We start from the raw sequence: 15,286 nt of genomic DNA on the forward strand, positions 1-15,286 counted from the left end.
CGTCACGGCTGCAGCTCCTGCCCCGTCTGTTACGGTGGTGCTGGTTCTGAGCCTCTTGCGTGTGTGACTGCGTTGGAGTATGCGGCAACCATCATTTGTCATGGTGTGACATTTCACAACGGTCGGCTTCCTATAAGTGGTGGATGACGGGGATAGAGTCCACGGTGCACGGTGACCACATACGGAGGCGGCAGTACGCGGTATAGCCCGCAACAAGCGTCATCAAGACGGTGATGATGGAACATGACAACTAGGTAAGAGGCGCGTCTATCTATCCCTTGGATGAGAAGGCAGGCTCACGGCGGGGGCTTGAGGCTACTGTGCCCGACCATGGATAGGCATGGACGGGACGACGCGCGCGTATGCGGACAAGGAACGCCGGGAAATCATTGGCAAAGATCAAATCGAGTTTCCCCTAGGTCGTGACTTGACATGAGTATAATGAGGTCATATATCGAAGAAAGGGTAATTCGGTTGATGTCAAATCCCCATGATACTTGATCCAGATTATATCGACCGTAGAACCAACCGGGGCATGCGATCCGTTTCGGACTTGTAAACTCAATTGCGTACCGTCTAGTCTTCAAGTGACACCGTTATGGCTTGGACTTGACTACTGGGCAGGAGAAATCAAGCAAATGAGGAGGGAAACAGGACACAGGCGGGGCTCTGTAGCAAAAGCACGCAAGTCAGGATCTGTCTGTCCTCAATATCCTATCACGAGTTATCATCCACCAGAGTCCAGAACAGAAAGAAGAAAACCGCAAGCAGTGAATGGTCTCAGAGTGACGGTGTCTTTCTCGCAGAATTCATCTTGATAGTGCTACTAGGAGGTCGGCCTGGTTTGTTTGGCTCCTCAATTTACCGTAGTCTTATGTTTATGCGCCTATCCGCATATCCCAAGGCATCAACCAAACCCAACCAAACGCCAGAGGTGCCGCCGTCCTGGGCAAACATCGTCTGTCTTATCCACGAGAAGAGAAGCAACCTAAACTCCGTTTTACGCTCCGCATATTGCCATACCGTGTCTTAGGCCACCCATCCCAGACGTCATTCTTTCCCGAGGGTATCTTCATGTTGATCGTATCCCTACTCCTCAAGCCCCTCTCCCCCCAATCAAAGAAGTGAGGGGCTTAGTTGAGTGCCCAAGCCGCGAAACACCTCACGAAAAGACAAACTAGCCGAGCAGTTCCTCTAGGCCCGGGTTCATCGGCGAGGTCCATACTTGGCCGCCGTGTCGACCGGTGCCAACCCCCGCCCCCTCTCCCTCCCCTTCGGTGTCTTTCCTATCTCAGGCAGTTTCCAAGACATGGGTAACGCCCGTGCCGCGGATTCGACGTTCCACACGCCCTCGCCAGTCATCGCAACCTCCTCGCCTACCCCGAGGACAAGCACCTCGGTTCCCTTGCCCTCCTTCTCCCCGTCACCGGTCTTCGCCGAACGACCGTGTCTGTCGCCGCGCTTCTGGCCAGACGACGACGGGGCAGCAACCTGTTTTTGTGTGTACCTCTTCGTCTTCAGCATTTTCGTTACCAGCCCCTTGACGTCTTTGTCGCCGTCGTGCGTGCTGACCCAGGCTGTGGCCCCCAGCGCCGCCGCCGTCTCCTGACCCGCCGGCATGCCCGTCGAAATATTGCCGCCGAGCCACCACGGGTTGGACACCGTGTCAAAGCAATGCAAGAGAGCCGTCAGAGGCAGCGCCGCTTCGGCCTCCAGATGAGCATCGGCGTATTTCTCGAGGCAGCGGTACGAAATGCCGTGTGGCGAGAAGATGACGGAGACGGCCCTGTCGCGGGCGTCTGGGATCGGCGTGGCGAGGGTGCCGGAGCGGACGGAGCGGAGGGATCTGCTGCTTGGTGTCTCCGGGGGCGTTGGAGGGTTGAGGTATACTGGTGCGTTTCTGGACTTTTTGTGCGAGGCCATCGCGACCTGGGACGTGGTGAGGCTCGACTGCTGAGAGACTGGCGTCTCTGGGGGCGTCGAGAGGTGGGGGAATCTCGGCGAAGTCGGCGGGGGCCGATACGTGATTCCAATGGCGGCGTGTAATCCCTTGAAGTCCCTGCGTTGTGGGATGAAGGCGACCGTCACCTCGCCAGGCTCACCGCCGGGAGAGAAGGGGGGGACCTTCACCCTGACCACTGACTGCTTCCCAGTTGCCCGTGGATCCTCCCATCGCGGAATAGTGTGCACCTTGTCCGCGTCGAAGTACTTCCAGCTCCGGATTACCTTGGCCGCCGCGGGTTCAGCTAAAATCAGCGTTCGCGTCCCGCTGGCGGGCAGTTGTCGGAGCGTTGCTTCGTTGCAGTGGTCGCTCTTGTGCTGGCTTATGATGACGAGGTCAGGTTCCGGTAGGTGTTGTAGGGAACAAACGCATGGGCACTCTTTATGCGTCGTGGTTGCGAGTATGGAGTGGAATATGGTGGATGGTCCTGTGATCCATGGATCCAACAGGACCCGGAACGGCCTTGCAGTGATGCCCGGCGTTGACTCGGGGACGATGGGTTCAAAGGTCAATAGGAACGAGGCATCGGCATTGAGCTGCTTGACAGTCAACGCCATGGTGCAGACTTATCAACGAGGAGGAAATGTATAAGACAATATGGACGTTCAACCGCACAACGGTTAAGCGCAGATGGTGAACTGCCGCAGAACAATATCTTACGCCTACAAGAACACGATCATGTACAGAAAAGGAGGCTAGACGGTTGGATATGTGCCATGCTGATGGCAACATTTGGGGTCAGGGGGGTACGCAACTCTGGGGATCTGCTACCATGAACGATCGGACGCGACCAAGCCCTCCAGGGCAACACGAGGCGAGTTCAGGAAGCTTTCCATGGAGTATTAGAAACATGGTCCCTGTAACGCCAGTCCGGTAGGCTACGACGGTGTGAATGAGGAGGCCAGAGCATCGCGGTCGGATCTTTTACCAGATCAACAGCCCCAAGCAAGGGCAGGTTAACGCGAGCTGCCCAGACTGCCGAGAGTCCGACCGATGTTAGAATGACGACTACTGTGGGCGATTGCTTGGCAAAAATCTGCAAATGAGGTTGCCAAGTTCGGTCAAGGTCGGAGGCTGAAACTGTCGAGGCTGGGCCACCTTTTTTGGTCTAGAGACTGGAGCGCGTCCCCTTGCAGATTCCGAGGAGACAATCTCATCAGTCCAGAGCCCGACCGATCACACGAAGCTCCGTCGGTGGCCTCATTATTGTTATTGCCAATCACTGTTCGGAAACCTAATAGGGCGCGCCGAAGCATTCAACTTTTTTCTTGAGTTTCTTCTGTTTCTTGGTAACCAAGACGCACCACGACCGTCTGTGCGCGACACCCCGAGGCGCTGATCAGCGAGGACCTGTGACAAGTCTGTTTGGGATCCTGAACTTGGGGTGTTGTGATTGGATGTGACGAATTTCGGACGATATTGACAATCGAAACCTGGGGCGGGTTTGAGCAAGCTGAGTCGGCTAGCTAATTAGTTGATAAGATGGCAGCTGGCCGCTGTTCGTGTTTAAAAGATGGCACAGCCAGTGGGAAATTTGTCGACAAGCCCTTGTGTGTTGTGTTCTTCTGCAACTCATGCAGGATTGACAGCCGGCTGCAGCGGCTGTAGCGGTTCCGGCTGCCTCAACCCCTAACAAGGCAAGGGATGATCCATTGTATCATGTGTCTGGCCAGCTATCCGGACCGGAAGGACCACTGTCGTTGGGGGCAACGAAACGACATATCCATCCGGGGCAGCAGATGGCGTTAACAGTCAAAGCCCAGAGTTTTCTTCTGGAGTTGGCGGTTGCAAGGAAACTTCATGACGTCGGCATAGAGCTTCGTCCGCAACCAAGGGAAGTACATGTGGGTGTCTGCTCGCATGAAGGGCTCCTGCGTTGCTGAATGGCGTCACGGTCTGTTCTCCAACTCCTTTGGGCTGGCTTCGATTGCGAAATGAATGCAGTCAGGGTTATCCTGTGTCTCTGTACGGAGTAGTCGAGACGAATGAGTTGAGCCTGTGCTTGGAGGTGTGGGAGGATGTTTTAAGTGTTGCCCCTCCTGCACTGTGTTTCAGAGACTGACACAGCACAGTGCTGACATGTAGAGTTGATCAGGTTCCTCTTACCTGCCATCACCCCTAAGGCTTGGCCAAGCTCTTACGGAATCTATGCGGCGACAATGACGAGGTTGAGAGGCTACTACAACCGTCGCAGACCGTCGCAGACGGAGTCGGCGTTTCCGATAAGACAGTCCCTCGATCGACCGCCATGTCTCGGAAGCCAGGGAGCAAATAAGAACCAGAGCCTAGAAGTCGGCTTGTCTGGTAGGCAAGAAGCTAATGGCGTGGAGAAGAAATGAAGCCAGCATGTGACAGACAACAGAGACCCCTCCGATACATCCTATGTTGGACAACTCGCGTCCTCGAACTCGCTAGGTAGTAGCTGTTGCTGCCAGAGAACTCAGAGAGCGCTCCCAATGCTGCCGCTCTGTGGGCCGATTCGCTGACACCCCCCATTTCGGACCAGCTCTGGTGGTGTCGAAGACTAGCGAGAGCCACTGAACCGAAGCCTGCTAATAATTAGGTGGAGCAAGCCTTTGTAGAGGGAGTGCCTAGAGAGGGTTGTTCGCAAGCAAGCCTGTTTTTCCAGGTCCATGTTGCATTTTAGTTCGGGGCAATAACCTCTGGGAAAAAACTCGAAGGATGAGGAAAAGGAAAGCTGGAAGGCCATGAACAGCTAGCTGCTAGCCGCCTCACATGGCTCGAGAATGAAGCTTCTGGAGGCTCGGTTGAAAGGTAACTAACTTTGCTGCTATGGAATCCTTGGAGGAGCTTTATCGTCGAAGCTGTCCCTGGCATGTGGTTGGTGGTTTCTTATCAGTAGCGGCCGAGCTCTCTCGTTCTGGAGCTTATCCTCTGCACCAATCTGGTCGTGTACACTACCGGCCAGGAGGAGCTGGATGCGCCCTGCAGGCTGCAGGCTGCAGGCAAAGGGTGGCAGAAAGGCGGGGTCGACTCACCGCTTTCTTCACTTCTCCTTGACCACCCCAAGATCAAGCTCAGTGCTCTCAGGCAGGTTGGTCTCCGTCTGAACCCATCTCGGCATCCACGAAACCATTTGGACTGCCGCGGCAAGGTACCTAGGTAACCTCCCTCGGGCCAACGTAGCCAAAGTCCTAACCTACCAGGAGCGTAGCCGCTGGCGGTCTAGGGAAGCGTTGCAACGTTCCGTGGGCCGTCACGAGATGGGCTGGCCCCCGATTTGGTCTGATCGTACACTAGGTACTCCGGGATTCGAAATGCTTGTCTGTTGCATCAAAACGACCGAATGACTCTGTGCTCGTACCCAGAGACGGGTCGAGGTTTGATGCCACCGCGAACCCTGTGACCAATCATTGCTTCTTCCTTGAAGAAACCAACGAAAACGGAGGACATAACCCGGCCGAAGCAGCGTGATGTCATTTGGGTGGTCCAAGGGAGGATGTAATAAGAGATCCCCGCTTTTTCTGCAAGTGTTGTCTGCCTTTTTTTTTTTTTTTTTTTTTTTTTTTTTTTTTTTTTAATTTACAATCTACTATGTACGGAGTACAGTCTTCACCCGTTAACCAGGGGTCCACGGAGTGGGATGTGGCAAGGGGGAAAGAGAGAAAAAGCCATTTTGCAAGGTGAAGACAGAGTGTAATTGGCCCGCTCATTGGTTCATCGATTTAACCTCCTCAGCGTTGGGTTCTACGTAGTCATCCGCAATGCCGTATCTATCACACAAACTACTACCTCTTCGAGTGAGGTGAGATATGATTTTGACATTGCCAACCCAATGAGAAAAAGACTTGACAAACCTCGAAATCAGAAGCCGAAGAGATAGGGGTGCAAGGGAGGTACCTATCTGGACAAGGCTAGGGTTCGGACTTAAGCTGCGTTCTTTGAGCAGATGCCGCCTCGGTGAAAAGCCGTGGTTTCGGGTTGTCAATGGCAGCTTTGGCCTATTTCCAAAGAGGTTGGTTGGAGAGCAAGGAACAAAGTGGAGCGACCCCGGCTGTTCCCCCCCCCCCTTTCCTTTTCCCCCTTCTTTTTCTAGTGCAGACTTTCGGCATTGGTTTTGGAGACGCGCCGCTTTGGAGTAGGTAACATGTACTTTATCGGTCGGGGGTTTCGCTCTCTTTTTGCTGCTATACAGTCGAATCTACCGAGTGGTGATAGGTCGAGAGGAAGGTTGAACGCGAGGGGACTGGAGGGTCCCCCTCGTGCCGAAAGCGGGGACCTCCCCGGTCATACCCGGTACGTACCTGCCTTGCCTTAGCTTTGCTCGCCACCCAATCCGAGGAGCGGAAGACGAAGAAGCGAGAAGAGCAAAAGCCCGGAGAGAAGGAAGACAAGGTACATTTCAAGTTAGGTAGAGTATGTTCCTATCTAAGCCAGGCGGGTGGTAATGGCAACATCTTGACAAGCAGGGTGACTTGGATGGAAAAGGCAGGTTGACGTGCTGGAGAGCCCTGAGGCATCCTAGCATTTCAACATGGCAGGAACATGGCAAGGGAAAGGCAAGAGAAAGAAAAGCAGAAAAAAAAAATCGAAAAACCCGAGAACCCCCTTCTTTGAAGAAGCTGTTCTGCGTTTGACAGACAGCCACCCCGTCACTCCGTCGATACCACAGAGTAATCCACTTACATCCGCATCATGATCCACATCCACGCACGCATCACAGTCTCACCCGCCAGTGTCGACCCCTGCCTCTGGCTCTCCACCACCGCCCTTCCTCTCCGCTTGTGGAACAGACGATTCGGTGCCAAAAGCTTCGGGTCGGGGGTAAATTCTCCACTGGTGCGCGGTTTGGAGGCGCTGCAGCTCCAAGGTTCACCTTTGCAAAAATGCCCTGAACTTGTCAAGGCAAAGCAAGGGCCCTGCATGCAGTGGGTGCGCCGACCGAGGTGCTTCGGGTTGCCTGTTGCCGACCTGACAACAGCTGCAAGCTACAAGCAACACATAAGGGAAGCAACCTCGTGCTGCTGGTCTGTGTTCCAGTTCTCAATGCCCAACGGCCGCCCCGATCATGCCTTTCCTTGCCCAGGACCGTTCGTAGCTTTTGTGCCGGAGATATGGTCTGGAGGTGCTCATCTTGTTGTGGCAATGCCATGAAGCACTTAATGTGGCTTGGCAGCACTGATCAGGTTACCCAAGCAAGCAACTACCTTACTCGATATCAGTCGTGCGCATCCATCTTGGCCACAGCAGCGTACCTAATCAAGCAGTGAAAAGAAAGACGCGAGGCTTCGCCTCGCTTGAAGTACCTTGTCTTGCCCTGCGCACAAAGCTATCCGCTTTTTACGGAGTACTAACTACTATGGTGTAAGCTACCTTACATACTTGCTGCAATGACCTAGCCTCCCTCCCCCCTACCCGTCTGCTGGGATGTTCAACGCGATGGTCGGGCAGCGGGGATCCAGAGGGAGTGATCAGACAGGCAAATGTTGACCGAGGTCAGGACTACTATTCGTACGAATACGTATCTTCAATCAGTGGAGGTGACAGCCAAGCCAGGGGTCCAGCTCCGCTATTCTGTCGCTAGCGGAACGCAGATGCAGGTGAGGACGGAGGGAGGAGAGATGGCCGTACGTGTATGCAAGCAACAGGAGCCGCAGCAGACACGAGACACGGCAGGGCAGCACAGCGTAGCAAAACCAGACGGCAGGAGACCAGAGAAGCTTGCAGCAGCAGCATCAGAGCTGAACAGAGATGGCTCCGAAAAGGCCATCAACTTCGGACAGACCAGGCCGGGGCGGGCGGTCAGAAAGGGAAGGCGGGGCGGGAGACAGTCGACGGTGACAATGATAGAGGTAAAAAAGGCAGAATCAAGAGCTCCCCTGCACTGCGACAAGGGCCTTTTTTCTCTTCCGACCACTCGCAAGCTCCGAAGAGAAAGAGCAAAGCAGGCGAGCCCCACTAGACAGTCTGCTTGCCATTGTTGTGATCACCCCTCCCCAGTCCCCACCCCCTCCTTCCCTCTTCTTACCTTGCCTTGCTCCAGTGTTGTTCCCTTTCCCCTCTCCTTCTCCCTCCTTACGCCCCTCTCCCGTTGCTTCTCTTTCGTGCCTTGCGATCCTTCTGCCTCTAGTGCCTCTACTAAGGTATGGATTTGCGGATGGTGTATCTCGTTTTGCTAGCATTCACGCCCCTCCTTTATCGCCAGGCCTCGTTCGTCCTTCCCTTTAGCCCTAGGATCAACCAACCAACCCGACCTGCCAACCCACCAGACACCCTCCGTCCTGGATCGAGTCATTCATGCTATCCAATTGCCTGGCTCTGGACCTTCTCGGCGGGTCGGTCGAGCTGCTTTTTTTTCTTTCTTTTTTTTTTTTCCTTCCTTTTTTTTCAACCCACCCCCCTCTCTCCCCTTTGGTGGCTCATCACGTGGGACAGGACAGACCTCGCCATTGCTGACCCCGAGCTCTCAGATTGCTGACCTGCTATTGGAAGATGACGACGCCGCCACCGTCTTGTACCTACCTCAAGCACTAAGCTGGTCATCCAAGCACCAGGCGGTACTATACCTAACTGAACCAAAAGTGTTCCCACGCTCAGCTGGTTACCGCCATTCTCGGCCAAGTCAGGCACCTCTGTGTGCTGCAGCCTTTTCATCGAACAAAGAGAAGAGGCGGAACAACTGACTCGAGAGGAAACATGTTGCTACTCGTCCCTCGGGCAATGCGTTTAGCCCACCCGACTTCTTTCGAGGTTTGAGGCAGGATTCATGAAAAGCTCGGTTTCGGCGACCAGCCGGCGTTGTTATGATACGTGACAAAGCTGGCCGACCAACATCGAAGCTGGTAGTGAGAGAGCTTCGTAGCATCCATCCCCTCGTTTCTGCTTGACCAGCCACTTACACCACCCGACCGCATCACTGCACTGTCCGAACCGCCGGCGCAGCCGTCTTGTCATTTAGCAGCAACCGGCCGTCCATGTTGGCCATTTTTAGTCGCACCTTGCACCTGATCAGTGACTTTGATACCGTCTTGCCACCCCATTCCGGAGCTGGGCTTCTTGCCTAGGTTCACCCATCGTTTCGACGAGTACCGAGTCTCAGCTCACAGCTTGTCACCTGTTCACCTCAGTCGCTACATACCTAGGTACCTACCTACCACTCACTTCCTTGCCCCTCGTCGTTCCGCCCATCCCTCGCTCGCCTCGTCGTCACCTCCTTGTTCGCGACGACCGCTTTTATCACTCTCTATGTATCTGCATCTTTCACCTCATCTATAGTGCAAGCAAAGTAAGCTCAGGGTCAGCTTAGGTTCGGGTACAGGACCGACACAGAACAGACAGGTACGAGCGCGCGCGCAACTCAATTATTTTTGTAGCACTCTCGGTCCAAGGCAGCTCTCAGAGCTGGGCACAATGTAAACTGTCTAGATGTTCGTCAGCAGCTCTTGTTCCCACCCTCTCGATAGATTCGCTACACCAAGGACCAAGGTCAGAAAGACAAGGGCGCCTTGCCAGATCCAAGCTCTCTCCTTGCTCGTCCACCTTGCCAGTATCCGTACCTCATCCCCATCCCATCCCATCCCGTCCCATCCCATCCCCTGCTTTTTCTGGGTAGTATACGTGACTGGGCAGGCCTACCGAGTATGATCCTCCTCACTGGGCTGCGCGTGCTGCGCAAGGTAGCTGGCCCTGTCCTGTCCTTCCCTGACTTGACCTGGACCTGTCCTGGCTGGGTACCTACATCGTACTTCATTACCCACCAGACCGAGCCACACCCCTACCTAGCCTGTCGAGTGTACCTCACTCCCACATTGCCGCTACTTACTGCTTTCGGTCAACTTCCCTCCCCCCCCAAAATCAGGTTCCTTCTCTTCCTCCCCGTCCTTTCCTCCCCTCCACTACACCTTGTTCTTCTTCGAAACACTCTTTGTAACACGCCTGAGAGAGAAAAAGAGACGAGAGCTTCCAAAAGCTCTAAACAGTTGCTCACCACGTATCGCAGTTTCTCGTCGAACCGTCAAATGGTCAAGCTTCACTGCATCGAGTCGCATTCAATTAACCTCGCTTCCGCCTCGCGATACACCACTGCTGCCGCACTTATCGCACCTCACCCCGCTCAGTATCGATACCAGCCCTCAAGCGCATGGTGGGGTCAAGATGCCGCCCAGATCTTCTCTGACGTCTTCCTTTTCAATCACCGACTCCAACAATGAAGTCGTGTGTCCTCTGCGAAACCAAGATGGATCTAGCTGTAGGAAAAGATGCATCGGTGTAAGTGCTGCCCTATATTGCTGCATTGGTCGTGGTTTCTTCACGTCGTCTCCTCCGCCACAAGCATTGGGCGTCTGCGCATTCTGTGACTCCAGCGCAGAGCTTCGATCGCGACAGCCAAATCCACCCGATCGAGAGAAAGGAAAAGCAGAGCTCCTCTAACGCCCTTGGTTAAACCTCAGGAAAAACGATATCGTTCCATGCAAGAGCACATCCGCCGAGCACACCCAGAGCACTATATTTCTAAGCTTCCAGCGACCGAAGAAAGCTTCTTGCTCATGATCAATACTCCTCCTTCTGAACGCCCGCCGATGCCAACCGCGACCTCTATTCCCCAGGGTTCGTCCCTCTCAATCCAGGGCTTCCCCTCAAAGATTGACTATCTTCAAGGCTTCAATCATGACCGCCACATGTATGACAACAGCAATCCGGGGACGCCCCGGGTCATGGAGGACCAAGCTGTCGGCTCCATGCTTCCCGCCGCCAGCGCCGCTGCTGCTTTGGCTCAGCTGCATGGTCACAAGGTCGAACCTGAATGGGAGTCCGAGATGGTGAGCTCAAATTCGTCGATTTTAGTTACTTTACCAGTGTAGAAAGGCGGCTAAACAATCACTCTCCAACCAGGGTTGGCATTCTGACAGCGAAGGGCGTCGGATTCCCAGGACATCAATTGAATTGCCGCCATTGCAGTTGTCGAATAACGACATTACCAGCGAGCCGTTTCCAGCCATGAACTCGAGCAGGCCGCGTGATATCCTCCCCTCAATCATAGCAAATTCCCCTCCTGGGCGTTCCTCGACACTTCCGCCAATCCAGCGACCAGTAGGGCCCGCGCGACCAAGGAAGCAATCTGTTACTAAGAGAGGCCGAGAGGCACACCACAAGAAACAAAAGTCTCGCGGATCGGCAGCAGACTGGCTTCGACGCATCCAGAACGACGAACGGCTAAGACCAGGTAACAATGACCGTAAGGCGTTATCGGCTGAACCTTCTGCAGACTATGGGAAGAGATGGGAAGATCTCATCGACGCCGCCGACCAGGCTGCATCTGCCGCCGGCGATATCGATGAGGATAGAACTCCCGTAAGAACCCTTAACATGCTACTCATGCTCACACGTGCTGATTCGCATCCAGATGCCTCAATCACCAGTTTCTATTCACAGGGCTTCGCTGCCTCCATTCCAACAACATCATGGATTCCAAGCAGCGACTGGAGGAAATTACCAAGCTTCACCTCTGCAGCAAGCCTTGACCCCGCCATCCTACAACCAGGACACAATTGACCCATTCCCGTCGGTTGAGAGCGGCGAGAGTGGAGAGAACTTCCATATCGAGTCTCGAGGCCTGTCAGATTCATCGCCGAGTTATTCATCTCAGAATACTCAAATTTATTGCGCAGCCTGTCAGAGCGTCTCACTGCTCAAGGACTCGTATGCCTGCACAGAATGCATCTGTGGCCTGTGCCAGGCGTGCGTTGATGTTCTCATGGCAGAGCAGGGGGCCCGTCGCAAGTGCCCCCGTTGCGCAACAATTGGCGGCCGGTTCAAGCCATTCCAGCTTGACATCCGGTGATTTTGTCCTTCTCATCGACCTTCATGAATACGTTACGCACAACATTTGAACCTGGGGCTGCATACTGCATTTGACATCACGCACCAATACACACTCGGCGTCTTGGGAACCAACAGAGCATCAAACTTGACATGAGGATTCGCTGCATCGTTCAATACCCTGGCGTTGCAACTTGGCGAGAGCTTAGACAGAGAGCTTTTCATGAGCCGGTTTTCTACACAATCTTTACTATTCTATGGATGAGTGAACTATGACAGTATTGTGGGATAGCTCTTGCTTTTTTTCCCTCCCCCCCTCTTCCCCTTTTTCTTTTTCGTTACTTATAGGCTTTATTACGGGATATCAAAATGGGTACAGGATGAATGGTTGGCTTGCACGTCGTCATGACCTTTGTTCCTTTAATACTTTGGGCGGGTATGGGCAAACTGTCTTATCTGATTTTCAGGAGTACTCAATTGGTTTATAGATGCCAATCATGAAATTCAATCATTTCTAGCAGACCTTTTCCCTCGAGTAACATGGGTATCATTGGAGTGTGTCGAAATCCCTTTCGATTATGAGATGGACACAGTTCCATCATCTTCTCGACTCCTTCTCTTTTTCCTTTTTCAGGAGCAAGTCGCGCATGGCAGCTCTGGAGTTTCGACTGCCACCCAGCTTGGGACCCTTGAGCACCTCCTCGTCCGCCTTGCGAGCTCCCGCGCGGGCCGGCGCCGCGGTCGTTTTCTTCTTCTGATGCCGCTGGACCATGGCATCCATAAACTCGCGCCGGAACTCTTCGGCGATGCGGTCGTCGGCGTCGCCGCCGGCGTCATCCTGGGGCTGTAGAGGTTTGGGCACATCGTAGACGTCGACTTGGGTATTTTTGTTAGTATGTGTTTGCAGTAAATTCGGACGCAGACATGGGAGAAAGAGGGATATGGTGGCAGAGAATATTGGGGGGGGGGGGGGGGGGGGGGGGGTAACTAACGCCTGTTCTCGCGCAGAATCTCCTCGACGAGCTGGTCCCGCTTGATGTCGTCGCTATTGCGGCGGTTCCGGGGGCGCCAGGGCTTGCCGTCTCTCCCGAGGCGGGGCTTCTTCGCTCTCCGGCCGTCTGGGGTGTCGGTGTCCGCACCGTCAACTTCGCCGAGAAGGCGGCGGGCGGCCTTTTCGGTCATGGCCTGGTTGCGGGCGCGAGCCTCGTCGCCGAGATCGACCTCTATAAGCTTGCCCTGCATGATGGGGTGGTTCTTTGGACCGGGCTCGGCGGTGGGTAGTGGCGGCGGCGGCGGCGGTGGTTGTGCAAGGGAGGTCGTAGATGCGGACGATTGTGAACTCGTCAGCGCGGGTGGCGGTGGGTTTGTCGTAGATTGCGTGGCGGGGGATTTGCGGTTAGAGAGGTGGGATTCTATGTATTCCATCCTTGCTTGATCAGCCTCTGGCCAACGGTGGTGGGGTGTGGACTATCTTGGGATCCTCGTCTCACCCATGCGAGGGAAAATGATGGTACATACATGTGTTTGTTGACGATGGTAGCGGCCGCGGTGCCCGTCTGCGGCGCGAAGCGCTTCGCGATGACGAGTTCGTCGTCCGGAGGGGATGCTGCGGCGGGGACCACAGCGCGCGACGATGAAATTGAGGTAAGGAGATCCGCGTCGTCTGTTGAAACCGCTGCAGCGGCTGTGCTTCCGCGCGCGGAGAAGCCCACGCCATTGAGGCGCTTGCGGGAGCGATGGCGGAGAGCGGAGGGGATGTGGGATTCGTTATCTTCATCGGCGATGGCCACTGCGTCAGGGGCAGGTTTCGTCGGTACAGATGCGTCAATTTGGTCCAGAGGTGTTGCGTTCAGAGCTGCTGAGGAAGCGGAGGCGATCGGGGTGTCGTCGGCGGGTGATGCGGCGCGTTGACGGAGGCCTGCTTTGCGCTTCTTCTTTGTGCGAAAGAGGATCGGGGCGGAGACCGGGTCGACGGCTGGTGTTGAGTCGCTTGGGGACGCCATCTCCGAGTCGATGCGCAAAGGCGCGCGACCCTTGTATTATTTTATCTGTGCTTGGTGAATTTGACGTTGTTGTTGTTGTTGTTATTGTTGATTTCGGGCATTAGATTTTGCTGCGCGTAAGGACAGATGGATGGATAGTTAAGCATGCAAAATGATGTTAGGCACAGAATAGATCGCAAACCCGCCCGAGGATTTGAACACAAAACAAGTACCCGAGGTTTAGCCTATCGATGGCGGGCGCATACGAGAAAGTTCAGCAGGGGCCTTGCCTGGTATGTCATCGTGATGATTGGAACCCCACCACCATTAAGGGTGTTTTTTTTTGGCCGTCGCAAGCTTGGGGGTAGCTCCGAGCTACTTTTGACTTCCTGCATCCTAATTTCAACATTACAACCAGACATCTATTACACAAAACGAGAGTCAGAAACATCATGGCGAAGAGAGTATGTTACTTTTCTCTGCAGGTCAAAATTCGGACGTTTCTGACGATCCCAAGGTATACTTTTTGGCACACGGCGGCCAAGTGCAAGGTACGTGAACCCCTCGTGGTTTCCCTCCACACGAGCTCCAAGCTTTTATCTTGGTCTGGATAAGGCCGAGGTTGATGGTGTTCTTCAGCACGCTGACTTCACACATCAGGCGTTGGATTCCGGTTCGTGATATCATTGCCCCACACGCCCATTGTCTGATCTCTGGGCAAGTTGGTAACAGCTGAGTACAATTCGAAATTGAGTAAACACTGATGGCTTTGCCTGGAATAGCTACTTTACACAGAAGAAAGCAACTGAATATGGTCTCACAGGATGGTGTCGCAATACAGACAACAATAAGGTGAGTTTGCATGCACTGAGCTACGATCACCAAGATACAAGTTCCAGAATTTGGTTGACGTGCTTCTATGATCCCGGGCGGATGTGCTGGCTGACTATATATCCATGACATACAGGTAGAGGGCGAGGCGCAGGGTGATGAGGACGCGCTGAAGAAGCTACTCAAGGACATCGACGAGGGTCCGAGGTCGGCCAAAGTCGTCAAACTTGACCAGGAGGAGAGAAGTCTCATTGAGGATGAGAAGGACTTCTTAGTCAGGCGATGAGTAGCGCCTGGTTGCAGGTTGTGCAACCTGAGCAATGCTGATGAACTGATGGGAGACGTGAACGAGATATTGGCTTGCTGTTTGTTAAGGATTGCTATAGCTATAAATTAATACGACTATATATTAGAGCAAGAAATATCACCTAGTTGAAAATTGGTGCACTGCTGGTTAGTCGATAATGAACGGACGACACCACCGATTTTCTGTGTCTGAGTGCCCGAGAAGGAAGCCGTAGCTAGTGCATTACGGATTTAGGCGCCAAGAACCACTCGTCCGTGTTTAACAAAGGCCCGATCTTATATATTCCGCCTCTTCGTTCTCTTCAAGGCCGATGAGGAGGATTAGCATAAGCAGAAAAGCAGCTGCTATGTGAGTTGTGGAAGGTTACACCCCTAATATAGTATA

The 15,286-nt window shown here is 54.0% G+C and overlaps 4 protein-coding genes across 4 annotated transcripts; 2 read left to right on the forward strand and 2 right to left on the reverse strand.

Annotated features, from left to right (window-relative positions):
* Positions 1–1,206: 1,206 nt before the first annotated feature.
* Positions 1,207–2,559, reverse strand: LY79DRAFT_666250 (uncharacterized protein; the record flags this gene model as incomplete). The annotated part of the gene is made up of 1 exon (XM_060563190.1): positions 1,207–2,559. One exon carries the CDS (start codon positions 2,557–2,559, stop codon positions 1,207–1,209), a length of 1,353 nt encoding a protein of 450 aa, XP_060418648.1.
* A 7,356-nt stretch (positions 2,560–9,915) lies between these two features.
* Positions 9,916–12,085, forward strand: LY79DRAFT_321555 (uncharacterized protein). Its single transcript, XM_060552411.1, has 5 exons — positions 9,916–10,231; positions 10,414–10,570; positions 10,622–10,782; positions 10,856–11,314; positions 11,367–12,085. The coding sequence occupies exons 1-5, from the start codon at positions 10,118–10,120 to the stop codon at positions 11,802–11,804; spliced, it is 1,329 nt and encodes a 442-aa protein (XP_060418649.1). The 5' UTR covers positions 9,916–10,117; the 3' UTR covers positions 11,805–12,085.
* A 240-nt stretch (positions 12,086–12,325) lies between these two features.
* Positions 12,326–13,930, reverse strand: LY79DRAFT_321585 (uncharacterized protein). Its single transcript, XM_060552412.1, has 3 exons — positions 13,301–13,930; positions 12,775–13,208; positions 12,326–12,658 (listed from the first exon to the last, which is right to left on the reverse strand). Exons 1-3 carry the CDS (start codon positions 13,783–13,785, stop codon positions 12,381–12,383), a joined length of 1,197 nt encoding a protein of 398 aa, XP_060418650.1. The 5' UTR covers positions 13,786–13,930; the 3' UTR covers positions 12,326–12,380.
* A 150-nt stretch (positions 13,931–14,080) lies between these two features.
* LY79DRAFT_321603 (acylphosphatase) lies at positions 14,081–15,027 on the forward strand. The gene is made up of 4 exons (XM_060552413.1): positions 14,081–14,315; positions 14,425–14,437; positions 14,547–14,616; positions 14,732–15,027. Exons 1-4 carry the CDS (start codon positions 14,231–14,233, stop codon positions 14,879–14,881), a joined length of 318 nt encoding a protein of 105 aa, XP_060418651.1. The 5' UTR covers positions 14,081–14,230; the 3' UTR covers positions 14,882–15,027.
* Positions 15,028–15,286: the final 259 nt, after the last annotated feature.

Source organism: Colletotrichum navitas, assembly GCF_030913465.1.
Source record: "Colletotrichum navitas strain CBS 125086 chromosome Unknown LY79scaffold_6, whole genome shotgun sequence".
NCBI classification, from domain to species: Eukaryota; Fungi; Ascomycota; class Sordariomycetes; order Glomerellales; family Glomerellaceae; genus Colletotrichum; species Colletotrichum navitas.

What these genes read in the sequence shown, in the direction of transcription:
- LY79DRAFT_321555 (XM_060552411.1), top strand. Translation starts at nt 10,118, where the DNA reads ATGCCGCCCAGATCTTCTCTGACGTCTTCCTTTTCAATCACCGACTCC. An exon ending in GTAGGAAAAGATGCATCGGT is followed by an intron (nt 10,232 to 10,413) that starts GTAAGTGCTGCC and finishes GTTAAACCTCAG; the next exon opens with GAAAAACGATATCGTTCCAT. An exon ending in CTGAATGGGAGTCCGAGATG is followed by an intron (nt 10,783 to 10,855) that starts GTGAGCTCAAAT and finishes CTCTCCAACCAG; the next exon opens with GGTTGGCATTCTGACAGCGA.
- LY79DRAFT_321585 (XM_060552412.1), bottom strand. Translation starts at nt 13,785, where the DNA reads ATGGCGTCCCCAAGCGACTCAACACCAGCCGTCGACCCGGTCTCCGCC. An exon ending in ACCATCGTCAACAAACACAT is followed by an intron (nt 13,209 to 13,300) that starts GTATGTACCATC and finishes TGATCAAGCAAG; the next exon opens with GATGGAATACATAGAATCCC. An exon ending in GATTCTGCGCGAGAACAGGC is followed by an intron (nt 12,659 to 12,774) that starts GTTAGTTACCCC and finishes AAAATACCCAAG; the next exon opens with TCGACGTCTACGATGTGCCC.
- LY79DRAFT_321603 (XM_060552413.1), top strand. Translation starts at nt 14,231, where the DNA reads ATGTTACTTTTCTCTGCAGGTCAAAATTCGGACGTTTCTGACGATCCC. An exon ending in GCAATACAGACAACAATAAG is followed by an intron (nt 14,617 to 14,731) that starts GTGAGTTTGCAT and finishes CATGACATACAG; the next exon opens with GTAGAGGGCGAGGCGCAGGG.